This window comes from Chionomys nivalis, chromosome 7 (genome assembly GCF_950005125.1).
Source record: "Chionomys nivalis chromosome 7, mChiNiv1.1, whole genome shotgun sequence".
Taxonomy (NCBI): Eukaryota; Metazoa; Chordata; class Mammalia; order Rodentia; family Cricetidae; genus Chionomys; species Chionomys nivalis.
In genome coordinates, this window is record NC_080092.1 from 95585265 (window position 1) to 95612956 (window position 27692).

Genomic DNA, 27692 nt, shown 5'->3' on the forward strand with positions numbered 1-27692 from the left:
TAAGTGATTGCCAGGCCTGACTGACTGCCAAGGCCCCTGGTCCCTGAGAGGCTCTTGAGCAAGGTTCTGTTTCCTTAGTTCCATCTGGCAGCCACAGACAAACAGGCCAGAAAGTGACTCCCTCCCACCCTCCCCCCAAAAAAGTAGTCATCAACCATGGCTCTTTGGTACAGCTGTTTTATTTCCACGGCGCCCCCATTCTAGGAGCCCTCCAATTCACCAGGAAGGAAGTAGGAGGGGGAAGAGTCAGCCTGTACGTCCATCAGTCCCTAACTTAGGGTTCCCTTGGTGGCCTAGACCCACACTGGCAACATCAGCTTGCAGAAGGTAGAGTTCAGCGGTCCCTGGAAGGGCTGCAGCTCGGCCTCAAAGCCAGGGCAGTCGGCACTGTATCTGGGAGGAGAGTCTAACTCCAACTGCTTCGGGCCCCTCATCCTTGCACAAGGCTCTTTTTCTTCGTGGCAGGGGCTGGGGTCCAGACTCAGCGCCCGAGCAGCTGCAGCATCTCCCTTGGATCCACCAGCTTCTCCCTCGGCTTCCCAGAGCCCTGGCCTCGATATACCTCCTCAGCATCCAGCTTCTCCCAGTCTGAGAAAGAGACTGGCCGGACCCCTAAGGCAGATAAAAAGACAAACTAAGGCTTCTCAGGACCCTCCTCCCAAGGGGCAAAGTTTCAGAGATAAGCCGCCCTCACCCCTCCCCACTTCCAGACCTTAACATAAGACTCAGACCTCGATTGCTGAGCAAGGCTTGAATGGCTGTATAGCCAGGTCTGGGGCCAGAGGGCAGCAGCCCTGCATTCAGGTCCTGCAGCAGCACCTGGCTGGTGAGGAAGCTGTCCGTCATGGTTGTAGTGATAACACCTGTGGGTCCCCTCTTCACCCAGCCACTGCAGTAGAGGCCTGAGGACAAGAGACCGCCTGGCAATTCTGCATCCCAATCTACACACACACACACACACACATAAACATTCCCCCATGTCTCTCATCTACAGACTGGGCCAAATATAGCCACTGGTTCACCATGGTAGAGTGTGTGTGTGTGTGTGTGGTTTTTCAAGACAGGGTTTCTCTGTGTAGCCCTGGCTATCCTGGAACTCACTCTGTAGACCAGACTGGCCTCAAACTCAAAGATCCACCTGCCTCTGCCTCCCAAATTCTGGGATTAAAGGTGTGCACCATTATGTTTGACCCACGATAGATTCTTTTTTTTTTTGTTTTTTTTTTTTTGTTTTTCGAGACAGGGTTTCTCTGTAGCTTTGGTGCCTGTCCTGGAACTAGCTCTTGTAGACCAGGCTGGCCTCGAACTCCCAGAGATCCACCTGCCTCTGCCTCCCGAGTGCTTGGATTAAAGGCGTGCGCCACCACCGCCCAGCCCCACGATAGATTCTTGTTTTCCCAAAGCATCCTCCTTTCCGCAGTCTCCAGAGGATGAGGGGCTCGCTGGGGACATGAGCTGAGACTTGCTCATCACAATTCAGCAGGCCCTTAGAAATATTTACTGAACCAGTGAACAACAAGTTGGGCACGTGGGTAAGAAGAGAGAAGCTCCCAGGACAGGGGCTACCTCCCGCCAGTGTCAGCACTGGCCCACGGCAGGCCTCAGTAAGCTTTTATTAAATGATGTCCCAGCTTGCCTGAGAACTTGCCCTGGAGGGCAGGAGGAGGGAGGGCTATGTTCTGGAATGGGGCCTGTCTTAAGACACATTCCATCACTATAGGGTGAGTGGTCTTGGGATACCAGCCTTCCAGTCCCCCATCTTAGTTAGATGCCCAGGCCCCATCGTGGTTAGATGCCCAGCCTCCCGTCACAGTTGGATGCCCAGCTTCCCATCACAGTTGGATGCCCAGCTTCCCATCACAGTTGGATGCCCAGCCTCCATCACAGTTGGATGCCCAGCCTCCCATCACAGTTGGATGCCCAGCCTCCCAGCCTCCATCACAGTTAGATGCCCAGTCGCCTCATATCCTCTCACCTGGTACATTCACAACCCGGCCTTCTATGTTGGGAATGACTCCAAGCTTGGGGTCAAAGGGCACACTGGGGTCAATGGGGCGGCTCTTATACCCAACGCTGCTCAGCACCAGTCCACAAGGGAGGTCCTCCACTTCTCCCGTGGGCACCGCCCGAGTAGACTCACCAACACCCTGTTGTTGAGAATGTGGGTAACACCAGGTTGGGATGGGGGAAGCCTAAGAAGGGGAAGTTTGGGTAACATGAGACTCACCTCCAGTCTGGTGACTGCCAGGCGGATGCCTGCTACCCGTTGCCCATCTGGTGTGGGCAGCACCTGCTGGGGGCTTCGGAAAAACCGGAGGCCCCAGGCCCGGGAGGCCAGTGCCTGACGGGCAGCTTCTTCCACCCCTGGCTTCTCTGTGGCTGTCCGAAGCAGCAGCTCTGTCAGCCGTCTCCTTGGACGGGGGACATCTGTCAGCAACATGGAACACTTCAGGGCTGTCCCTGCTGGTCACCTTCCCCAAGCCTGTGAGCTAGAGGGCTGGAGTTGGCCCCTCACCCTTAATTCTGTCCTGGAGGCCCAAGAAATCCGAAGAATCCAAAATGGGCCGGGTTCCTGGCAACTGAATCATCTCTCGAAGTTCCTTGAGGGTGGGGGGAGGGGCAAGGGAAGAGGTCAGGTCCAGACCACAGAGTAATCCTGAACCCACCAGAGTTCAGGCCTAGTGGGATAGACGGTCAGCAGCGTGGGAAAGACCAACAGACCTGGGGCCCTGCCCACCCTCCTGTCCCATCCAGGGAAGCAGCTACTCCCTCCCAAGGCTGTGTGGCAACCCCAACACACAAAAGTGGAAGGAAGCCTCCTCTTGGGACCCTGGCTCCTCTAGTACCTTAATAGTGAAGGCCACTTGCAGGGGTCCACGCCGGCCAATTATCCACACAGTCTTCACCCGGCTCTGCCTCAGGACCCCCATAGCAGCTTCTGTGATGTCTGTTTTCTGGCACAAAAATGAGGCTTTTAGGGCCAAGCACCGTGGAACATGAGACAGAGACACATGGATCTCTTTGAGTTCAAGGCCAGGCTGACCCACACAGTAGTTCCAAGCCAGCCAAGGCTACATAATGAGACCTTGACTCAAAAAAAAAGCGGGGGGGGAGACGGGGGAAGGCTTGACTTGGGGAAAGGGACTCCCTGGCCAGTTGGTATTGTTCCCTTTCCAATCCAGAAAAAGTCAAGGGCCCAAAAACTATACCACTACTCCCCCTGGTGGCCACATAGAGCCTTGACGCCAACTCTGCAAATGGTTCCTGTGCAACAGGATTCCCACTGATTCTTCTACCCACTCACAATCGATAACATGTCCAGAACAGGACAAGGGACTTCAGGGGGCAAGAGCGGTTTATGTGAGTCAAACAGGCTAGTTCAGAAATGCACAGAGTTTTCATTTCATGGGGAGACAGACAATAGAATCTCATCACAGAATGTAAACCTGTAGCGAGGCAAGGTTAGGGATGAGACCACACTACAAAAGAAACACCTAATCGGACAGCCTGGAAGATCTCTTCACGGAAGGGATAGGAGAGCCGAGAATGGAAAGAGGGAGGAATGTTAGCTGTGAACTAGCAGGAGGTGGATCCTGATGTTCCAAACAGGGCGAACATGTGTGGAACGCCCAGCACACATCTGCCTGGGCTCCTGGGGGAGAGAGGCTGGGTGTGTGGAGGGATGACACCTGAACCCCGCCGGCAGGAGCAGCCTTTGCTCCCTGTGCTCCCACCTCTGCCCCTCCAGCTGCTGCCTGCTCCTCACCTCCAGGTGCTGAGGTGGGGTCAGCAGGATCCGGGCCACATCCAGAGCCACATTCCCCTGTCCCAGAATCACAGCTGTGTCACAGTTCAGATCCGGTGTCAGCTGGAGGAGAAAGGTCTTAATGGGGTGTCCCTGTCCCCAGCTCCAGTCAGGCTATTTCATCTGCAGATGCCTTAGGCCAGGCCCAGCTGTGCCCTCAGGCTGCCCTCCCCTGAGGCAGTCCACTCTATGCCGCTCCCCCTCCCTCAGCCCCACAGGTCTCCACTGCTGACCTGCCTTAGTCATCCAGAGCTCACAGCTCCTCAGCTCGCTCCTCCCTGCCTTGACCTCAAACTCTAACACCCCAGGGATGCTCCTGACTCCAGCCAGAAGCAGCAAGGGCGCTCCCCAAACTCACAGCCTGGTTCTCAGGAAGACCATTGTACCAGCCCACAAAGGCCCGGGCTGAGACCACGCCAGGCAGCTCCTCACCAGGAATGTCCAGGGTCTGGTGGTCCTCTGCTCCGTAACTCTGAGGAAAGATGCAGCCCCCACCCAGGCCTGAGGCCTCAGTACCGAGTCTTGTCTGTCTCCTATCAGCCCCTCCCCTCACACCCACCCCCACCACACAGACACTCACCAGTACCACAGCATGGTAGGCTTCCTGGAGCTCTGGCACCGACACGTCCCTGCCCACCTCCACATTGCCCCGGAAAGAACAGCGATCCGAGCGGGCTGTCTGTGTAAACGTGTTGATGACATTCTGCCAGGTAGCATGGCGAGAGGAACATTAGAAGACAGGACAGCTCCTGGGGGCATGTCCCACCACCACCCCATGACCCGTGGGATGGAGCCGAGGGTCATTCTACTGCACCAGGGAGCCTCTCGGTCCTCCTCATTTTTACTGATTCCAACACCACCCCCCACTCTGAAAGACACCCACCTTGACTTCAGGGTGGTCAGGTGCCACACCAAAGCGCACCAGGCCAAAGGGCACAAGCTGCTTTTCGTAGATGTCAACATGGGCCCGGGTATGGTGCTGGGAGAAAATCACAACTGGTGGGTTCTAGAGTGAGGCTGGGGTCCCACAGGGCCTCCCTTCCCCACAAAGAGCAAGAAAACTCAGCTCAGATGGCCAAGGAGACGGGCTCCCACCACCTACAAGCAGACAGAAGGCGCTGGCTCTCCTTCCACCCAAACAAGGGCTCTGGAGGAGCGTAAGCAGTGAGACAAGCTGAGGTCAGATTCAAGGACGTCCAATGGAGAATGTGAAAAGCCGGAAGTGAGTATCATGGCTTAATCCTCGGGGTCAGATGGAGACCTGTACCTTCTAGAAATGCTGGTCATGTGACCTGAGACGCCATCTTTGAGAACCTGCCTTATCTTGGTTTCTGAGACGATGCCATTGGGACAGGGATCAGCAAGGCACAAAGTGGGGCACAGCTGGGGCATGTGGGGCAGAGGACTGGCAGGGGGCCTACTCTCAGCTTCCAGCTGCCCCGTGCAGCCTGTCCTCCCAGGGCACTTCACAGGGTGTAGGGACCGTATGAGATTAGAATTGACCAGACAAGCTTGGTGTGGCTCTGCTGCCACCAACAGCATGGCTCTGGTCAGCCCCAGGGAAGGACAGTGGCGGAGTTGGGGAATTGAGGTGTCACACCCTGCACCCTACACTATCCCACCCAGTTCAAAAGGACTCAAGGCAGTTGAGTTCCTGCCTACACACCTGCCAGCCTTTGCCCAAATTCTGTTCCCCCTATTCCACCACCCGCCCTAAATCCAGCCTTCCAGCCCAGCTGCCTGTTTTATCCTTGGCCAGCCCAGAGGAGACCTCCCAAATCAGCTCTCTCAAACTCCATGGAATGTGAACCCACAAGAGTTCAGGTCATGAAGTCAACAGCCAGAGCCAGGCCCAGCTCCGAAGCTAACTGGCTGTCACAGGGTAAGCTCCAGCACACTTCTGTGCAGTAGAATGTGCCGTCCCTCTGGGCCACACTCAAGGCTGAGTGAGTCAGGGCTCTCAGCCTGGGCTCCCCCAGTGGGAGGACACAATGGACTCATTTGGGATCATTAAAACTCTGACTCTCACTGGAACCGTCATTTCTGGTTCAAACACCTCCCCCATCCCCCCACCCCCGTGCTTCTCTCATTGCCATAGGGCAAAGTTGAAACTGCTGGGCCTGCTGGGCATCCCTGGCACAACCTGACCTGTCTCCAGCTTCCACTCCACCCTGCTACAAAGGGAGTCTTCCTTCCAGGCACAAGGTTCTTCCCCAGCCCACCCCACAGTAGCCCCTAATCTCACATACAAAGCCATCTTTCATGAAACCTCTCTCCTCCTGCCAACTGCTGCTTCTCTGGCCCTTTTCCTAAAAAGGACAGGTTCTGGGGCACTTCTGGTCTGGGGTCCTCTGTTCTTCATGGACATACACTCAGGATGTCCTAGAGACGTCCTACCCACTGCCTCCTGTGACTTCCAATCTTGTAGCTTTCTCTGTCACAGCCTATCTCCCCTCCCCAGTCTTACGTTATCTCTTTACCTCATCCTAAGATCTCAGAACCATACATTCTTTGTCTCCTACCCTTTCCCCTCTACTTCTGTGTCTGCTTCCATCTCAGCCCCTGGAGTTCCCTTTCCCCTTGCCTATCAGTTCCCCATCGCTACCTCCACTCTCTTGCTCCTGGGCAAAGACTATTCCAAATGGAAAATGGGCCAGGGTGCAGCGTACTGGGAGAATTCTTTTTTTTTTTTTCTTGGTTTTTCGAGACAGGGTTTCTCTGTGGTTTTGGAGCCTGTCCTGGAACTAGCTCTTGTAGACCAGGCTGGTCTCGAACTCACAGAGATCCGCCTACCTCTGCCTCCCGAGTGCTGGGATTAAAGGCGTGCGCCACCACCGCCCGGCACTGGGAGAATTCTTATCTCTCATTCACAAGGCCCTGTGTTCAACCCCCAAGGAAGGGTTCCTTCTTTTTCCTTTCTTAAATATATGTTTCTAAATATAAACATATATTTTATATATATTTTATAAATTATGTGTATGGGGGGACGGGTATAAATACGTAAGTGCAGGTGCCTGAAGGGGCAGAAGATGGGCTTGGAGCCTCTGGAGTTTCTGGTGGCTGAGTCACCTGACATGGGTTCTGGGAACCAAACTCAGAACCTCTGCTTAAGATGCTTGAGTAATCAGTTTCCTGCGTCTGTGGATGCCAGGATCCCCCACCCCTCCCCAGGGTGCATTTATCAGTTTCCCGTGTCTGTGGATGCCAGGATCCCCCACTCCCCTCGGGGCGGGGGGGGGGAGGTTCTTAAAATTGCTGGTTCTGAAGGTCCCAGTAATAGAGTTTGACTAAATCTGTGCTGGGCCTAGAAATGCTCATTTAAACAAGACCCCTCCAGCAGGGAATATAGAGAATGCTCAAAGAAAGCCACCCAAATCTACAACGTGGTTGGTCCGGGGTCTACGGTTTCTAGGTACCTTGTGACCTGGGGTCCAGCTGTCTCCTTAGCCCTAGCTCTCACCTTGTCACCCCTCAGACACCCACTGACCTTCTGGAATAGGCTCTGGAATGATGCCAAAGGGACGTTTTTCTTTCTCTGGCCTTTGCCCACAGAAGTCCCCACGCCTGAGGCAACTCCTTCTCTTCTGTGCTCACATCCTCCACAAAATGCAGCTTAGACTATGTTAGGAGTCGCCTAGCTTAAGCTCGAAAATACCTTGCAAATCAGCCACCTCACGCTAGAATGTCAGGTCAAGGAGCACAAGAAAATGCATCCACACGCCTATAGGTCAAGATCTGGCCCACTGAAAAGACCCTAGGAGCCCTGCCTTCTAGGTTTATTCCCTCACCCTCAGCTAACACAGCCAGTGTCCCTTACAAGAAACCCTCCCGGATACCAACCATACCTCTCACCTACCCTCCCTGCCGCCCCGACCCTAAAAACCCATGAGTCTCCATCCCAGAGCCCAGGCTGTCCTCCATCAGTGGCCTTGCATTCCAGGCTGACTCCTCACATCAGGGAGCTCGCCAAAGCCCACACACCGTCTTCAGTGCATCTCACATGTACATTCTAGGGAGCAACTTCTGGCCACACTGTCCCGCACGCGTCGTGGCAAGCAGCTACAGAGTCATGTATAGGTCACTTCTTAGCAGAGGTCTCCAAGAGACCTTCCTAGTGTCAGCTCTGGGTAAACCAGGCCAGTGGGTCGTGCTACCTCACAAGTATCTCTATGTATCAATATAATTGCTCTTTCTCCTGTCTTGTAGATATTACAACCCCTCTAAAGCTCAGACACTGTCTCTGCTCAGGCAATCCTAGTATCCCCTACTCTTTTTTTTTGAAGAATACTTTTATTATTTTTTAGTTGTGTGTGTGCACGTGCACATACATAAAGGTGCAAGCAGAGGCCAGAAGATGACATCAGATCCCCTGGAGCTGGAGTTGTGAGCCTCTATGTGGGTGCTGGGATCCCAACTCCCATCCTCTGTGGGACAACCATGGAGTCTTCTCTCCAGCCCCTCCCCCTTCCTCTTTTGGCTGAAGGTCTGACAGACCTTGGAGCCCTGTCTGACAAGACTAATAATGAAAGCTTTGAGACCTTGGCCTTTAACGGGAGAAAATGGGCACGGGGGTCGGGGGGAAAGCTGGGGCTGTGGTGAGGGTAGCAAATGCTTAGGACGAGATAGCCTTGGGAAGTAGAATGCTGGAGATGGAGGAATGCAGAAGAAGATAAGGGGAGGATAAAGTCATCCCACTGAAGAAAACAAAACAAAACCTTCCCTGCTTGGTGAAGCAGTCAGCACTGCCACTAACCACCAACCATGGGACAAACACATTTCTCTCACAGCTGAGAACCTAGGGTGGGAACCCCAGATAGAGGGGTGGAGTCAGGTAGAAAGGACACAGCTTAGGTGAGCTGGAAGTTTAGTTTTTCCTTATCCCAGGCAAACCAAAGGGCTGGAGCCTACCCACAGAACTGGGGCAAGGAGTGAAAGGTGAAAAAGGAGCCCGGAGAGGCAGCTTACCTTTAACAGGTGTTGGGCGGTGTAGAAGCCAGCTGGGCCACTGCCAACCACGCAGATCTGAGGGGTCTTCTCCTGTGTGGAGAACTGCCGGCAGAAGCCTGGGGCTGGGCAGAGGAGGCGACAGCAAGGTTAAACCAACACGCTCTAACCACCACACCAATTCTGTCCAATCGCAGCTTGCCCCTCACCTGCATCTTCCTCTTTCTGTTCCTCAAAGCTTCACCACTTCATCTGAATGCCAGGGACTGTCTTTATCCAGAACCCCACACCTCACCTATGAGCACGCTAGCCTGCGCTAGCCTACGCCAGACCCCCTTGGCCCTGGAATCTGTCCTGCACAACACTTCATTTGTCTTGTGAGGCTCCCTGTATGATTCCACGTCTTCATATCTCCATCACGTCTCTATCTCGCTTTTTTTCTATCCTTTCTTTTTCCGCAGAACTCTATCGCTCATATCCTCACTTCCCTGTCACGCCCCATTCACCTCGTATCACACATGCGGACCTCATGATCTAGTCTTTTCGTCTTTGGTGACCCGTGTTTTATCCAGGACGCCTCCCACCTCATCGCACAGACTCTCCTCTGTACACCACTCCCACTTCTCCCGCAAGAACACCTTCAGCTTCGCCCCTCGGACCCCTGCTCTTGATCACAGGCCTCCCCTCGCCCTGGTGCAGCCCCAAGAGCCCTGCTCCTACTCGAAGGAGGCGACCGGACCCCAGGCCACGCAGACCAATGCCACCAGCGCCAGCAGCGTAGAAACATGGCTGAGAATGGCAACCAGCGGGCGAAAAGGCTCGCAGGGACTCCAAGTGCTGAGCATCGGTCTACAACCCGCCGGGGCCGGACCTCTGGGCCCGCCCATCATTGTGGCCCCGCCCTAAGCCTCGCCTCCCGCACGCTAAGAAAGCTCAACTTCGAGACTCCACTTCGAACTCCGATAGAGCCCCGCCCCCAAAGAGAACCACGCCCCCAGCTCCCTTAGCCACGCCCTCAGAATGCCCGAACTTCAAAACTTAACCCATTTCTCCCCAGTCTTCCTTGTCGCTGCAGATAACGGAAGTCTAGGATTTAAAGGAAAGCGAATCCTCAATGCCGTTTCAGTTGCTTTTGGAAAAGAGAGCCAATTAGAAAGGAGCTTACTTTACGTAAAACTTGTCGCTGGCTGATGACGCAATGTTCTGCTGCCGTTGCCTTTTGATAGGGTGTCTTCCGTCTTGAGTGATTTTTGTCCCACCCAATCAGGAGCCCAGAATCCGGAAGTCTCTGCTAGCCTGGTTCTAACCTCTTATTTTTAAGTCGGGAGTTGAATCGGTATGGCCGCAGGGAGATACTGTTCGTGTCAGACCAGGGACAATATTAACCTTCAACCCCGTCCAGCAGCACAGAGATCGGGGTGAGACAGTACCTTGGGTGCAGAATTTAAGGGGGCACCCAAAACTCAGTAATGAAGCTTTTTTTTTATTTTTTAAAGACAGAATTTCGCTGTGTAATAGGCCTGGCTGTGCTGGAACTTGCTTTGTAGACCAGGCTGGCCACGAACTCACATAGATCCGCCTGCCTCTGCCTCCTCAGTGCTGGGATTCATGCACATTCTAATTAATGTTTTAAAAGAAGATTGATTCAAAACCATAAGCAGTATCTATTTTGAAGTTTTTATTACACTTAGCTATTTTATTACATTATTTATGAGGGCCGGTGTACACGTGCCACAGCGCTCACATGGTATGTCATCATTGGACAGCTTGCAGGAATTGGTTCTCGCCTTCCACTATATGAGTTTTTGGGTATTGAACTCATGTGTGGTCCCGGGGGCAAGCTTCTTTACCCTCTTGCTGACCCACAAATATTTTCTACAGAAGGACAGGAGCTAAGGATGGTAGAGTGTCTACTCAATGTACACAAGACCGTGGTTTCAACCGCAACAACAAAACTATAATTAAAATAAGGGCAGAATCCATCGTCACCTTTAACCAGATAAGCCTAGTACTTCCCTAAAGTTCTTTCCCTTCTTGGAAGACTAACCTATTCTGTCATCCCCACAGCTCTAACTCTTATTTGTTTATTTTTGTTGAAGATTGAGCCCAGGGAACTTATGCCGTCACTCTACCTTTTAACTGCACCCCTTGCTCCTGGCTTAATTTTCTATTTCATAATTCAGCAATGAGGCTAGCCTGTGCTGCAGAGTGATGCCTGGTCTCACAAAATAACATGCTACTTCTTTTGTGAAAGGTAACTAGCAGTGGGAATGTCAACGTACTAGTTAAAAAACTGGCTGGACTGGCCTGACTGTAATTGGGATTTCTTGGGCAAGATAAATGGCTAGGTTTCAATTTGGTGAACTTCATTGTGAGTGACTCCATTTTGATTTTTATTATAGTCTGCTGGAGCCTTGTGCAGGAGTTTAATCTAGAACAGAAGATTCCTCTGTTTTATATTTCATACTGTTACACTATTTTAAGATTATTTTTAGCCAGGCAGTGGTGGTGCACACCTTTAATCCCAGCACTGGGAGGCAGAGGCAGATGGATCTCTGTGTTTGAGGCCAACAGCCTGGTTTACAGAATGAGTTCCAAGACAGCCAAGGATCCACAGAGAAACCCTGTCTTGAAAAAAAAAAAATATGCCAGGCTTTGGTGGTGTATGCTTTTAATCCCAGCACTCAGGAGGCAGAGGCAGGCAAATCTCTGAGTTCGAGGCCAGCCTGATCTACCGGCTGAGGAGAGCAGGGATACACAGAGAAACCCTGTCTCAAACAAGCAAACAAGATTATTTTTTAATTGAAACATACAGAAGAGTGCACACATTATAATTATAGTTTGATGGGTTATGGGCCCATAAGGTGTAATGATGTGACTGACACCCAGATACCAAACCGGAATACAGTGAGAATCCCAAGAGTCCTCTCCCTGAAAGTCACTTCCCCAACTCTCTTATGTAAATATTATTCTCTAATATGTCATTGTATTTTAAGTCCCACAAGACCAGTAGGCAAGACAATGCTGTCCACAAACCTATTTTGTGTGATCAACAATATATATATATGTATATATATATGTGTGTGTGTATGTATGTATATATATATGATGTATGTATATATGTATATACAACCACCAGAGCTGGAGTTACAGGCAGTTGTGAGCCATCTGACATTGGTGCTGGGAATTGAACTCTGACCCTCTGCAAGTGCAGCAAGTGTTCTTAGCCACCGAGCCATGTTAAGTGGTAACATATTTAATATTTTGTGACATGAAAATTACTTGTTTATAAATAAAATTTTATTGGGGCACTACCATGTTCATTTCTTTTTAAAAACAGACTTTTATTAATTCTTTGAGAATGTTTTACAATCACTCCCTATTTCCCTAATCCCAACACCGCAGCTTCATGTCATGTTTTTTTAGTAACCCACTAAATCCAGTTTCCGCTGCCCATGTACTCAGGTGTGATGGATCTACTGGGGGCTACACCCTTAATGAAAACTGACCCACCCTTTCCTGGAAATCATTAACTGTCTGTAGAGCCTCAGATAGCAGTAGGGGTTTGGGAACGCTTCTCCCGTGTGGTAGTTTAAATTAAAAAGGCTCACAGGGAGTGGCACTATCAGGAGGTGTGGCCTTGTTGGAGTAGGTATGGGCTTGTTAGAGTGTGTCACTGGGGGCGGGCTTTGGAGTTTTAGATGCTCAAGCCAGGCCCAGAGTCACTCTTCCTTTTACTGCCTAAGGATCCTGATGTAGTCCCTTTCCAGCACTGTGTCTGCCTGTGGGTGCCATGCCTCTCACCATGATGATAACGGACTAAACCTCCGAACTGTAAGCCACCCCAGTTAAATGTTTTCCTTTATAAGAGTTGCCATGGTCACGGTGTCTCTTCACAGCACTAGAAACCCTCACTAGGAGGCCTGTCTAGGCTAGAATTTTTGCTCTCTTGATCTTGCGTGAACAACCACTGGCTGCTCTGAGTTCTTGAGCACAGCGCAGCTGTCCCGTCTAGAAGACGCTGGTTTGCTCTGATCTTCCTCTGGCTCTTACAGTCACAATTCCCCCTCTTCCACAATGTCCCTGAGCCTTGGGGGCACGTTCATATGGCTGTTTTAACACTTTGATGGCACAGTTGAGTAGTTGTGACAGAGATCATATTGTCCACAACACCCAAAATATTTATCTGGCCTTTTTCACAAAATTTGATACCCTACATTGGACTGTAGGCTTCATAAAGGTGGTGGGATGCAGGGACAGTCTCATTCACTCATTCCCAGAGTGTCACACAGTGCCTAGCATCCAAGGGGTATTCCTGCAGGGTTTATCTTTCTGGTTATTTATTTATTTATTTAATGTATAAGCGCTCTAATTGCATGTACATCTTCATGCCAGAAGAGGGCATCAGATCCCACTATAGATGGTTGTGAGCCACCATGTGATTTCTGGGAATTGAACTCAGGACCTCTGGAAGAGCAATCAGTTCTCTTTAACTGTTGAGCCATCTCTTTAGCTCCCTCCCCCTCCTTTTCTTCTTTTAGATAGGATCTCAGGTAGCCCAAACTAGCCTTGACTTGTTGTGTAGCTGAGGATGGCCTCGAACTCCTGATCCTCCGGCCTCTACCTGTGCTGGGAATTATTGGCACTTGCCACCAGATCTGGCTTATGCAGTGCTGGGGGCTGACTCCAGAGTCTACTGCATGCTAGGCAAGCTCTCTACCCATTGAGCCTCAGCCTCAGTCCCTAAAGAATTTATTTTAATGATAAAATCACCAATTGTTCTGGCTTGTAGAAGAAAGAGATAGAAATCCAGAATCTCTATAGGGCTTCCCATTCCGAAGCAGAAGCTCGAAAAGTCAATAGCATAGATTCTGGAGTCACTGAGTTCAAATCCCGAGTCTGAATTTAACAGTCATGAGATGGAGAGGTTTCATCTTAATTTCTTTTGTTCTCCTTTTCTAACATGAGAAAGGAATTCTTCTTACCTGTAAAGATTAAAATTAGATGCAGATTCTAGCATGGCCTGGTGGAGCACATCTTCAACCCCAGGACTTTGAAGATGGAGCAGTGGTTCTCAACCTGTGGGTCAGGACTTTGGGGAGTTGAACAACCCTTTCACAGGGTTTGAATACCAGACATCCTGCAATCGGACGCTTACATAACAATTCATAACAGTAGCAAAATCACAGTTAGGAAGTGGCAGCGAAAATTGCTTTTTGGTTGGGGGTCCCCATTACATGAAGGTCACAGCATTAGAAAAGTTTAAAACCGTTGATGTAGAGGCAGGTGGAGCTCTGAGTTCAAGGCCAGCCAGAAAAGAAACCATCTGCATGTGGTAAGCAGACATCAGCTATAATCGTGGTCACCAATGTCGTCCCTTCCCATATACTGCTCTGTATTAGACCACGGGATGCTCCCAAGCCCTGCGGGTACTTTGTGCGTTCCTGATGCTTTTTCTTAGTTCTGTATCCCCAGCCCACATACTTAGAGTAACAGACAATCACATTTCGGTGAAACTAAGTGACTTGCTCCTACTGTACCCATTGAATAGTCGGGTCTGTCACCAGGGCCTCTAGATGCTGTCCTGGAATGTACCCCGTTCAGGCCCAGATCAATAACAATGAGTCACTGGTCATATATTTGGGTAGTTTTAATCATTAGCTTTCAGTATGCCGCCAGGAGCCTTTTCTGACATTGCATTTTTTCATAGGAAGAATTTGCAGTTTGATGAATCATACTCTCAGACCTTAGTCCTCCTCCTGAACTGCTAATGCATTTCAAATGAGCAGCAGTGATACATAGGAGGGCAGGAGGTGGGGGCGGCTGCCAAGCCCACACCATCCCAAGATTTGTGAAGCCAAAACTGCTGTTTGTGAGCCTCCCAGCAGGGAACACACACACACTCAAAACACACTACACACTCAAAACATACACACTAACGCACGCACACACACTCAAAACACACTACACACTCAAAACATACACACTAACGCACACACACTCAAAACACACACACTAACACACTCAAAACACACACACAATCAAAAGGAAGAGTGAAGAGCGTGTAAGGAAGGACCTCTGAGCAGATACGGAGACAGAGAAGCACCTAGGGGCCAGCAGCAGCTAGAAATCATTGCCAGACCAGGCCCTGCCCAGAATGAGCCCAAAGGAGGGGCTGCCCAAGAGCCATGGCTGGAGGAAAGGGTCCTGGGAGAAGCTGTGGTCTCTGCTGGAGGACGGCCAGGTGAAGGAAGCAGGAAAATGGTGTCCATCCCAGTGACAGCTACATCTGCCCAGGCTACTTCAGACCCCAGAGGTGGGCTCAGCCAGGCTGGTGTTCCCAGCTGCCTGCCCGTCCCATGGGTTCTCATCATCAGGGTAGTCTACCCTCCCATCCAATGATTTAACTGCAGTTATACACTCAGGAGAATGATTGTATGTTCTCAATCGGGGACAGTTTTGCCATTGGCTGTATGAGCAAACAGTTTTGATTGTCGTGGTCTGGGCTCCCAACATCTAGTCAGTAGAAGCCAGGGGTGCACACAGTGCTTATCGCAGCCTGCCAAGAATCAGCCAGATGTCAGTAGGGCTGAGGTGAGAAGCCAGGTTGTGAACTAACTGCCCTGGCCTCCTGGTGCAGGTCTAACCTCGTCACTCCTCCTCCAGTCTCCCCTGGGCCCTTCCGTGAACCCTCTACTCCATCCCGGGCTGGGGCAGTTCCCAACCTCTGTCTGTTGTCCGTCGGGCTGGCTCTCGGTGATGTCCCCAGCTTGGCTTCCTCCTAGGTCTGGCAACAGTGGCTCCGACCCAGGTTGCAAACCGCCCTCCCACAGCCAAGCCTAGCCTTGTCCTCAACTCTCCTGTTCCATCCCACCCGCCCCTCTTTGATCACCCCGCTCTGCCCTCCTGGCCTGGTACCAGTTCACCTCCCCCATCCTCGGCTGCTTCCCAGTAATCCACCCAGGTTGGATCCTTCTAAATATGGAACAAAGCAGACTTGTCTAGAGATAGCCAAGGTCATGCTCAAAACTGGGGGTGCTTTCTCTAATTTCGTGCCAGAGGCATCTGCTCCCCTCTGGAGCGCCTCCCCGGAAACACACTCCTTTTTATCTTCCTGATACTGTGGGTTCTGGAGCTGCTGAATCTGGTCCGGTTCAGGCTCCTTTGGTTGAAGAGCTAGGGCAAGCCTGCCAAAGTGACCTCATCCTGTTGGCCCTGGGGGACTAGAACCTCAGAACAGGAGGAAGCAGCAGCCTGGGAAGTGTATGAGTCCTAGGCACTAAGGGAGGGCTGAGCTGAGGAGGCTGAGCTGAGGAGGCTGGCCCTTCTCTCTGTACCTCCTCCACACGGGCACAGAACCCCATCTCCCCTGTCACCAGCCCCCTCAGCTCTACCCTGGCTCAGATGCAGCCGAGAAAGGGATCCTGACATGGGGTCAGCTGAGGCCTAGGTGGACCAGGATGCACATACAGCCCTTGGATTGCTCTCTGTCCTTCGCCCACTCAGCTCCCAGGAAAGCAAGCAGAGCAGGAGACCCCCAGGACACCAGGCGCAGTCTGCTCTGCTTCAGTCTGCCCAGGGCCAGCTGTCCTACCAGGGCCAGCAGCGCTGAGAGCCAGGACTGGGCTGGGGAGGGGCCCGGCCTTCACTGCAGCCCCACTAGCTCAGTGATGGAGGGAGCATGCACCATGAACTCCTCGTAGCGACTGAGGAAGAGCTGGAGGCGTGCCAGGTAGGAGTCCTCATTGTAGGGCAGCTGCTTGTCATGAAGAAACTTGGACACCAAGGGCTTCACCTGAGAGTCACGAAAGGGGAGAGAAGCCTCTGAGTCACAGGCCGGCAGCAGGGCGCCCACCTCAGAAGCTCTCCCTTGTCCAGCCCTAGCCATGCTATGCCAGGAAAGTGAGGGGCTGGGGCATTGGAGAGATTTTGCTTCTACCCCACCCTAGAGGGGAGGAATAGCCTCTCCCCCTCATCCCCACAAGACTCGACTACATGCCCACCCTCCTCAGCCCACCGGGTGAACACGGATCTCTCTGCTAGACATCCCCTTTGGGTCAAACATTTCAGATCTAATTTTCATTCTCAAAATCTCAAGATGAGGGCTGCAGAGATGGCTCAGCAGTTAAGAGCATTGCCTGCTCTTCCAAAGGTCCTGAATTCAATTCCCAACAACTACATGGTGGCTCACAACCATCTGTAATGAGGTCTGGTGCCCTCTTCTGGCCTGCAGGCATACACACAGACAGAACATTGTATACATAATAAATAAATAAATAAATAAATAAATAAATATTTTTTTAAAGAAATCTCAAGATGAACCCTGTTCCCTCCCATCTTACAGACAGGGAAACTGAGGCTCAGTGAACTTGCCCAGAGTCACATTGCTGCTAGGAAACCCAGGTGACTCTGATATAAAGCCCATGCTGTCATTTGTACTCCAGGCTGCCCATGAGGGGACTCGAGTTCAGATGTCCCTGGAGGTTCCCACTGCCCACCCTCAGACAGGCTTTCCTCCCACCCCTCTGCCCGGCCTTCGGCTACCTTCAGGCACATGTGGTCGGAGAGCCAAGGGAAGAGGTGATGCTCCACGTGGCAGCTGATGAGTGAGTGGCCGAATGCCCAGTCCAGCACCGGCTGCCGTGGCAGGTTCAGCACCCCCAGGCTCATCATGTGAATTCGCCGGGGCTTCTTGTCCAGGGAGAACATGGGCAATCCGATGTGCTACAATAGACATATGGGTCACACCCTGCAGGGCTTAGACGACCCTGGGTCTGTCTTCACCAAGCATACAGGGGCCAGTGGGACCCTACAGGTGTGAGAGACAAGCCCTAGCCTAGCTACAGGGCTCAGCCATTCTGCAATAAACTCCCACATCCGGGCCTCTCCCCATTTGGACAATGAAGGGCTTTGCCTATGCATTTTTTTTCAGAGCCCTGATATTCAAATGTCTGTGACTCACTGCTTGGTCTTGTGACTCTATAGGCATCACATTGGTGGCTTCTACCTGTGTGTCAAAGCTCAAGTCAAGCAAAGTGAGAGCCCAACCAATGCCATGAGGCAGGTCAAGGGCAGGGCAGGAGACTGTGTGTGTGTGTGTGTGTGTGTGTGTGTGTGTGTGTGTGTGTGTATGAGGACAGCCAGGACTTCAGCATTCAAGTTGGCATCATTTTTCCAGGGAGACCTCGCTGCGTCCCTGTGGGTGAAGACCTGTTCGATCTCTCTGCACAACCCCCTGGCACTCAGCACACCCACGGCTAAGCACTCCACCCTCTCAAAGTGTCCCATCTATTTGTCTCAGTTCAGCTGGAGTACTTGCTTGTGTTCCTGCGAGCACCCTAGACCCACGGTGGTGCCTAGCGGAGAAGGTATTTGTAGTACTGATTGTACGGAACACGAGGAACAATAGAAGAGGATGTGTAAACATGGCCTTGAACGATGAGTAGGGTTTAGCCTGGAGAAGAAAGCATGGAGGGTCTCTCCAGGACCAGGCAAAGGTGTCACTGAAACCCACACTTCCTGTGATGACCCACAGTGATGGGGCAGGAATTGGGGAAAGTGTCCTTCGGTGACCTCTCTCTCTATCTAAACCTTGGCTACATCTTGCAGATGCTCCTCTTCGCTGCCCATATCCAGGGCTGAGCGCTTACCTGGAAGATGTTGACATGGAGATAGGGGTGGGCCAGCAGGGATCTGGCAAGCAGCATGCAAGCCAGCGCTGAACTGGGGCTCTTGAAGCCCGACACATTCAGGAGCAGCCAATACTGAGAATAAAGGCCCAGTGACATGAAGACCAATGTCCGAAGTGCCACCCTCAGCTCTTCCTTCCTCAGATGCTCTGTCAGAGGGACAAGGGGTGATGTTAGTAGGAGCCATCATGAGCTGGCTCCCTGGTAACCACGAGTGTTAAGGTAGAGGGCTGCTCTGGGTGTGTCCAGTGAACCAGACCTTTCACCCTGGCCAAGGTCAGGGTCTGCTCTATAGCCCTGTTCTCCTACCCCTGGGTATTGCCCCATGATAGCAATGATTAAAACCTGCAGTGTGCTTTGTATGGAACATCTACAAAGTGGCCCTCCACACTCTCTCTAAGATTTTATATTATAATTGTGTGTGTGTGTGTGTGTGTGTGTGTGTGTGTGTGTGTGTGTGCTGGTGTCCATGGAAGCCAGAGTACTGATTGATTCCCTCTGAAGCTGGAGTTACAGGGGATTGTGAGCAGTCCAGCACAGATGCTAGGAACTGAAGTCTGGTCCTCTGGAATAGCAGGAAGCCCTCTTAACCTCTGAGCCATCTCTCCAGCCCTTACAAAGTTCTCTTACATCTGTGCACCCATGCTTTATGTTTGCACACCATCCTTGAGCAGGTGAGGAACCTGAGGCAGGCAGGTCAAGTTACCTGCCTACAGCCACCAGCCAGTAAGTGAAGGAGAGACCTGGACCAGGTCCGGACTTCTTTCCACCCAGCTTGGCCGTCTCTGACAGTCTTGACTCGTGGCCCCCAGCTATCTCCACAAGCAGGGTCCACAAAGCGAGGATGGAAGGAAAGAGGGTTGGGACCCGTCTTCAGGATGCATTGATTCCAGTACTCACCAAGAGCTACCAGTGGAGTCAAGATGGGGATGAGAAGAGGTGCCAGGAACATGTAGATGTAGCGATTGAGGCACGGCATCTTCCATGTGCTCGAGTCTCCCAGGCCCACCACGTTGGTATAGCTATGGTGTAAGTTGACGTGGTTGAACTTACCGAACTCCGCAGGAAAGGCCGTGCATACCTAGAAGGGGAGCCAAAGGGCACCGGGTCCATATGGGACACAAGCGAATGAAGAAGACCCCAAGGAGCCTCAAGAACACTTCCACCCTTCCTGAACCCATCACTCCCAAGCCCTCCTCCTCTGCATCCACAGCTAATCTAATTTGCCCATCCTCTCTCAAGCATCCGTGACCCCCATGTGACAGCCAGGCAACATACTGCCATCTACTAGAGACAAGGAGGTCAGATCCTTGGATTGCCACTCCCCCACTGGTACCAGCTAGGCGACTGCTCAAACCTCAGAGGCTGTTGGTGGAGGTAAAGCTGGAACCCGCCACAATTATTTTGTGTGTACCTGGCAAGCAGCTGTACCTTCATGACACTACTTGGCAGCCTGAGCTTAGAGGAGCAAAGAAAAGTTTCCAGCGGTGGTGTGAGGGTGCATGGAGGTCACTTCCTGAAGCGTCCACAGTGCAGGCTGGGGGGGCATGGGGACACTAGCCAATGTCTCCCTAGAGTGACTATGGCATGGGTCGGTAATGGGATTCTTCAACGCCACTCATCAAGCGCAGCACGTACCAATCATTCTGAATGCAAAAGAGGTGCTAGGTTGTTTCTTATGCAGATATATGCAGGTGAGCATGCAGGTGTAAGGAAGGCTTCAAAGGTTTTATCCAGGTCAGAAGATCTGGCTGACTTTAGTGAAGATGCTTTCCTGTTTCCAGAAGAGGAAGCTTCTCAATACCAGCTGCTGTGAGGCAGGTAGACTGCAGGACGCATGCGCCGAGCACCAGATCTCAAAGTCAGACCTGCCTTACCCTCTGGCCTGCCAAGGTATGTTTTATACCCCTGGGGCACTGTCCCCGGTAAAAGAAGCTAATTCCTTTTGCTTGTTTTATTAATTAATGTGTATGTGCGTGTATGTGTATGTTATGTGTTATGTGTGGGCATACAAATGCCATGACGCAAGTGGGGAGGTCAGAGGTGAGCTCTGTGGAGTCACTTTCCACCTTTATGCAGGTTCCAGGATCAAGCCCAGGTCACGCGGACTGTATAGTGGCTGCTTAGACTTTCTGAGCCGTCTCTGGGGCACCCAGAAGTAGCTTTTATCAAGAGCTGCCTGCTGACTGCAGCTCCCTGCTCATAGACAGTAGATAATGCTTTTGGCATCAGCTCCCCTCTCCCTGCAGACCAATAGCTAACTGTTCTTGGGGAGCCAATGCCAGAACCAGCCTGGAGCCTAACCAGGACTGCACACCTAGAGATGGGTACCCTCGGGTACCTGGAGGCTTCTCAGCAAGGTCCCAAGCCCAGGCCATCGGTACCCACTTGCAGAGTCAATGGGTGATTTTGCCTTTTCTATAAATAAGAACTTATCTGAGAAGCTGGGCGGTGGTGGTGCACGCCTTTAATCCCAGCACTCAGGAGGCAGAGGCAGGTGCATCTCTGTGAGTTCAAGACCAGCCTGGTCTACACGAGCTAGTTCCAGGACAGGCTCCAAAACCACAGAGAAACCCTGTCTCGAAAAAACCAAAAAAAAAAAAACCAAAAAAAAAAAAAAAAGAAAAGAACTTATCTGAGGTTATTTCATAACTAGATTTCTAAGTCCCCTTTTTTGTGTCTATGTGTGTGCTCGCATGTGTGTAAGCACACTTACTTACGTGCAAGTGCTCACCAAGGCCAGAATGGGGCATCAAATGCCCTGGAGCTGGAGTTGCAAGGTTTGTAAGCTACCCAATGTAGGTGCTGAGAACGGGACTCTGCAAGAGCACCAAGTTCTCCAAGCTCCATCCAGCCCCCTTCACCTCAGTCCAATTTAGATGCTCTCTCCTGAGAGACAGAAGGGGGCGATTTGGGGGAGAGAAGAGGAGGGTGGATTGTAATATGTTGATTGTAGTATGTAGATCGTAATATGTAGATTGTAGTGTGTAGATTATAGCATGTAGAGTGTAGCATGTAGATTGTCATGTGTAGATTGTAATGTAGATTGCAGTATGTAGGTTGTAGTGTGTAGATTGTAACATGTAGATTGTAGTGTGTAGGTTGTAGTGTGCAGGTTGTAGTATGTAGATTGTAGTGTGTAGATTGTAACATGTAGATTGTACTGTGTAGATTGTAGTATGTAGCTTTTAGTGTGTAGATTGTAGTATGTAGATTGTAGTGTGTAGACTGTAGTGTATGGACTGTAGTGTGTATATTGTAGCATGCAGATTTTAGCATGTAGATTGTAGTGTGTAGACTGTAGCTATAAATGAGTGTTTCCAAGTTTTACCTAAGAGGTTTCCTCATTCAGACCCAGAGAAAGTTCCAGAAACCTCAGGGTTGGTGTGGCTTCTTAATATCACTCACCAACATCTGTGGCGGGTGCTTCAGGAAGATTCAAGGGTGCCCTGTCTCTACAGCCTTCACTGAACACCCAAGATATGTGGGAAGCGGTGCGGATGGGTGTGGGTTCCTCTCGGCATCTCTCCGTTTAAGCTCCAGGGCCCTCAGAGCTCTCGTTCTTATTTTCCATGCAGTCGTTTGTTCAGGCCCTGAAGCACCTGAGCTACATGCTAGGCCTAGGGGAACACCAGGGACGGGAGCGAAGGGTAGCTAACCGCATCATCCGGGTCATTGTCATTCTGGCCCAGGCAGACCACTGCTGTCAGGACAAAGCTCAAAGGGCTCTCTTCTGTGGCCCTCATCATTGTCCTGCTCTTGTTCTAAGAGCGGTTTAAGTCACACCTCTGTCACTTCCTAATATCCCCAGGGCTCACACGCAGGAGCTCACGTTTCCCGGAACTGGGCAGCGTGGGAAATCCCAGGCTGCAGTAACACCCATGTCACGTTTTGGGTATATTTATATATATAAAAAAATACTGGTGTCTTATTTGAAGCTCAATTTTTTTTCAGTCGTTTTGCGCTTGACCTTTCTCACTCCTCCACCCCCCCTCTTGTGCTAAATGGCAGCAGCCAACATCCTCCTGCACCTTGCTTCCCTGCACCCCAGCCTAGCCCTGCAATCCCTCGTGCCTTCCTCCTGGCCTCTCTACCCACAGCCTCCAGCCAGTTTCCTGCTTCATCTGCCACAAATGAAACTAGCAGAGTGAGCTTGTGTCATAGGTCAGTTTAGGTGGTGCTGGAATTTCAAGTTTCTTTTCGAATCCTGCAAAGTAGTTTGTGTTTATTTGGTTTGGTATTTAGTCCAGAGCTTGTCTCAAACTCCCTGTATAACTGAGGATGACCTTGAACTCCTGATACTCCAGCCTCTGCGTGCCTAGTGCTGGTTACAGGTATGAACCACCAGGCCTGCTTCCATGCAGCACTGAGGATCAAACTTGGGGCTCTGTGCATGCTAGGCAAGTACTCTACCAACTGAGCCCCAGCCCCGTCTCGTGTTTGTTTAACAGAAGAAAATGAGACAAAGAGGGGAGGATTAAAGAAGGGCACGGATAGGACGAATAACGTGGGTGACGTCCTAGGAGGAAAACTTAGCCCCAAACTTTGTTTTTGAGGCAAGATCACTATGCAGCCCTGTCTGGCCTGGAACTCACTATGTAGCCCAGGCTTGCCTTAAACTCACAGAGATCCACCTGCCTCTGTCTCCTAAGTGCTAGGTGAAAGGCACATGGTACCATGCCTGGCTATTCCTGGACTAAAATCTCTATCCCATGGCAAACCTCTTTGGCTACAAGGCAAAGTACCAATTCCTCTTCCTGGCACGTAGACCTTCTTGGTCCCTTTCTTGGCACAGATGGTCACCTGTAAGAATCTAGTGGCTTCCAGACAGCTCACGGACAGCCCTTCTAAAATCCTTCCAGGGTTCTTCAGCCTCTACACCACTGATATAAAGACCCGGTCGCTTCCCCACCCCAACCCATTTTTCAAGTGGTGTGTGTGTGTGGTGCATGTGGATGTATGTGCACATTGGTAAGTGCGCATGTGGTAGCCTAAAGTTGATGTCACCTTATTCATCAAGGCGGTGCCTCTCAGTCCAACCCAGAGCTTGCCAGGACAGCTCGTCTGGCTCTGGAGAGTCCATTGTCTCTACTTGCTGACACCAGACTTGCAGGTGGATTGACAAGTCCACCCATCATTCATGGGATTCTGCAGACCCAGTGACCCATCCTTATGCTTGCGTGGCCAATGCTCATCCCCACAGCCTGTTGGTGTCACTTGTTGTAGGGACTGTGCATCTGGAGCATCTCTACGTGTGATTAAAAAGGCACAGAACTAAATACATGCAGGCCAGCGAGGTGGGGCTGAGACACACTTTCCCGCACTTTCCCATACTCACTTTCCCACACTTTCCCGCACTTTCCCGCACTTTCCCGCACTTTCCCACACTTTCCCACACTTTCCCGCACTTTCCCACACTCACTTTCTCACACTTTCCCGCACTTTCCCGCACTTTCCCACACTTTCCCGCACTTTCCCACACTTTCCCACGACTTGGGAACCAGTCCTAGAAAGGAGCCAGAATCACACCCTAAGGCTGGAAAATGGAGATGCCTCCCTCCCTGCCTACGTGACTTGGAGGACCTGACAGACAAAACCACCTCTGCACTGCTCAAGGCTCACCAAAGCCCACTGCAGCACAGCCAACGGTGTCACCACGTCGGGAGGGAGATCCAGGCCTTTCCTCCCCAGCTACAAAAGGGCAATGCTTGCAGAATATCACGCACACACACACACACACACACACAGAGAGAGAGAGAGAGAGAGAGAGAGAGAGAGAGAACATTAGCCGCCGCCCCCCCCCCAAGTGGACTGCAAGGTCATGGTCTACAGATACCGATGGAAGAACTTCTAAGAGTCAAACAAAGAGGCAAAGAAGAGGCCATTGGACTGGAGTTTACACGGAACAGAGTTGTGTGTAATAAACAGAACTCAGCCCTGAGGTGGTCTGGTTCCACAGGTCACTGCCAGGGTTCTAAAGGAGCTGCCAAGCAGGGAAAGCTGAGAAGACATTTCAATAGCAGTGTCTCAGCTCCCTGCCTCCACTCAGCACATAGGAGGACTCTCCCCCAACCCCGACAGTCAAAATTAGAAGTCCTCGAACTTGATCAGGCATCGGTCTTCTAGAGAACAGATAAGAATGCCTCAGAGTAACCTGAACACAATAAACCCCTTGCAGTTGGTTAATCTCTTGATTGACAGCACTTTCTACCCCCTGGTTGTTGCCGCAGTCCTCCTAGGACTGGGTACCACTTTAGAAAACCCAAGCAGGGGCTGGAGAGATGGCTCAGAGGTTAAGAGAACTGACTTCTGTTCCAGAGGTCCTGAGTTCAATTCCCAGCAACCACATGATGGTTCACACACATCTATAATGAGATCTGGTGCCCAGAACACTATATACATAATAAATAAATTTTAAAAGAAAGAGAAAACCCAAGCAGAAGCTGCACTCTGAGTCTCAGCATTGGGACTCTGTCCATACAGATGGAGACAGACATCACCCCTGCCTCTCCTGGCAGATTACAGACCCTGACCCCGGGCTCTAACTGTGCCTCCAAGTCTGGGGAGACCGAGAGCTTCCTGGAGAGGGAAGTATCTTAAAATTGACCCTAGCAATCATCACCCTGTGAGTTCCTAGCCCTTCAGAAGCCTGGGTTGGTGAGAAGGCACGAGGAGAAAGGAGAGAACAGGGACTGCTAGGTAAGAAATGATTTCATGCATGTGTTTGTGTCTGTCTGTCTGTCTGTATGTCTGTCTGTCTGTGGTGCTTACATAAAGTTGTATAAAAAGTTACATGATTTAGGGGGCAGAAGATATTGTTCAACAGTTGAAAGCAATTGTTCTTGCAGAGGACCTGGGTTCCGTTCCCAGCACCTTTGTTAGATGGCTCACAACCACCTCTAAATCTAATTTCGGAGAATCTGATGCCCTCTTCTGGCCTTCATGGACACTGTATGCATGCAATGCATGCACAGACAGGCAGTTGCATCCCAGGACCTTTATGGTGGCAAGAGAAAACAGAGCTACCTCCTGCATGTTGTCATGTGACTTCACTGGTGTGTCATAGCAATGCGACCCACACACATACAAAACAAACAAATATAATCAAACAAAAATTGTATAAAATTTAAAAAACAGCTACATGACTATAAAAAGATAGCAATTGGGTTGGTTGGTCCCAATAATGGGTCCTTTCCAGTAATGTCTGCTCTTGCTAGCAACTTCCCCAGCTATTCCTAAGGAACCTGGGTGGCTAGGTGAGGGCCACCCTGGAGTAGAAGAGAGAACAAGTTTGGCAGAGACTCTGAGGAAGTCTGATAAACAACTGTCCAGAGGCCTTTGCCTTCCTGGTAGGCACACAGGTGAGAAGGCAGAACAGGGAGGGGTGGAAAGAGAGAGACGCAGATCGCTTCTGGAAGGTTAGAGGAATAAGGAGTTTCTCAAGACGGCTCAGCCATCAGCAGGTGAAAGAGCAGCCTACAGAGCTGGAGTACTGTGACACCACCCGCCCCCCCCCCCCGCGCCTACCCTTCAAACAATAAGCCCTGATTGCAGCACCCAGAGGTTTCCATGAGCCAACACACCCGGGAGCAAGACTGGCCAGCTGCAAGCATCCTGGACGGAAAAAGACCGTCTGTCCACTCTAAGCCTGCCGCTACAGAGAGAACCAAAGGGGTCCAGGGACAGGGAATGTGAGGTGAGAAATGTTTCTGCCTCTCAACTGATAAAGATTATCACTAAATAAGCCAAGCTCATTGTCATAGGCAGACACAGGGCTATGCAGGATGCAGAGGACTCACTAATGCCAGCTTCCTCTCAAGGGCTTGGAGAATTGCATGAGCACACACACAGGAGCTGTATTGCACACTGCATACTTGGATCCACCTACCCACTGCAGCAGCTGCCTGCCCATGTGGATGGACACGCAGAGATGCCCAGCAACTGCCTGCCCCACCTCTGCCAGGCTCACCTCCACAAAGAAAATCATCAAGATCTTGCCCCAGCGTTTGGACTCTGTGAGAGCACCGTGAGTGGCCAGGTGGCTGCCCTTGACCGTGAGTGTGTAATGGCACATGCCCAAGATTGTGATGCCAGTGGCGAAAGCCAGGACATTATGGAAACGTAGGCACAGGAACCCTGCAAGAGAAGGGACCCAGGGTCAGGATCTTAGACCATCTTTGGAATATGGGCCCAGACCTATTTATACAGACATCCGCAAACCCAAGCCAAAGAGGGCCAGCCCTGGGTCTGTGGCGGGCAAGCTCCTGGGCCTGAGAGGGGTGGGTTAACTCCCTCTGTAGGATCTGGGACACAAAAGATCCCCCACGGGCTTGCCAAGGATATTCTGCTGTCCACATTCTGCCAGGTCACCCTACTGAGCCCCAGCCAGAGCAGAGATGGGGACTGAATGTCACTGAATTAGACCACGAGAGGTGTAGACTGCTTCTTCAGTCGTACTCTGCCCATCTCTGCCGTCAGTCCGTCAGTCCGTCTGCGACCCCCACCCCCACCCCCATAGAACATGCTCTTCCCTTCTTCGCCTGTCACCGTCCCCTTCCCCATCCATTCCGGACTCCTTGTACAACTTTTCCCTCCACCACTTTCAAGCATCGGACTTTCTCCCACCTCCGGTGGGACATGGGGTGGATGGACTTTGGAATTGAAGTGGGATCCAGGATCCTAGAGTCCTTAAGTTCCCTTCCAGCCTGCACCACCTTCAGCCGCGTGCCACCCCCAACCGCAGCCCGCAGCCCGTGCCTTTGTCTCACCCGCGGGCAAGGCGAGCAGGCTGAGAGCGAGGATGGCGCAGTCCACACCACGGCGCTCCCACCAGGAGCTCGCCCGCACCACATCCTGCACCTGCCGCTCCAGCTCTCTCAGCAGCAACTCAGCAGCGCCGTCCCCCGGGGACGCGCCGTGCGCGGGCTCCATGGGATCCCTGGACACACGGGGCTGGGGACAAGCAAAGACTCCGGTGCGGTGCGAGCGGGTGCTCCGGAGAGAAGACAAGCGCGCGGGGGGCGGGGCGCGGATCACGCGGAGTTGGGACACCCGAGGTCACCGTGAGAGGCTCGGTACCTTCGGCCAACCCGGGCAGCTGTTGACCCGTGACCTAGGCGGGGCCTAAATGCAGCCTCCTTGCCAGCCTGCTGCACCAGAACAGCTTGGAGAGGGAGGAGCCAAAGCCAAGCACAGGGAAGGAGGGTCGGGGGGGGGTGGGGGGGGGGGCGGGGGGGTGTGACCCTGAGATAAGG

At 51.7% G+C, this 27692-nt stretch overlaps 2 protein-coding genes across 2 annotated transcripts; both read right to left on the reverse strand.

Annotated features, from left to right (window-relative positions):
- Nucleotides 1–29: 29 nt before the first annotated feature.
- Nucleotides 30–9615, reverse strand: Fdxr (ferredoxin reductase). Its single transcript, XM_057773441.1, has 12 exons — nucleotides 9470–9615; nucleotides 8771–8874; nucleotides 4689–4784; nucleotides 4386–4508; nucleotides 4164–4277; nucleotides 3767–3868; nucleotides 2847–2954; nucleotides 2516–2600; nucleotides 2228–2427; nucleotides 1976–2147; nucleotides 732–902; nucleotides 30–612 (listed from the first exon to the last, which is right to left on the reverse strand). Exons 1-12 carry the CDS (start codon nucleotides 9534–9536, stop codon nucleotides 482–484), a joined length of 1473 nt encoding a protein of 490 aa, XP_057629424.1. The 5' UTR covers nucleotides 9537–9615; the 3' UTR covers nucleotides 30–481.
- Nucleotides 9616–14402: 4787 nt separating this feature from the next.
- Nucleotides 14403–27444, reverse strand: Fads6 (fatty acid desaturase 6). Its single transcript, XM_057773444.1, has 6 exons — nucleotides 27207–27444; nucleotides 26408–26574; nucleotides 19339–19519; nucleotides 18400–18587; nucleotides 17294–17473; nucleotides 14403–16544 (listed from the first exon to the last, which is right to left on the reverse strand). Exons 1-6 carry the CDS (start codon nucleotides 27367–27369, stop codon nucleotides 16395–16397), a joined length of 1029 nt encoding a protein of 342 aa, XP_057629427.1. The 5' UTR covers nucleotides 27370–27444; the 3' UTR covers nucleotides 14403–16394.
- Between the last annotated feature and the right edge of the window lie 248 nt (nucleotides 27445–27692).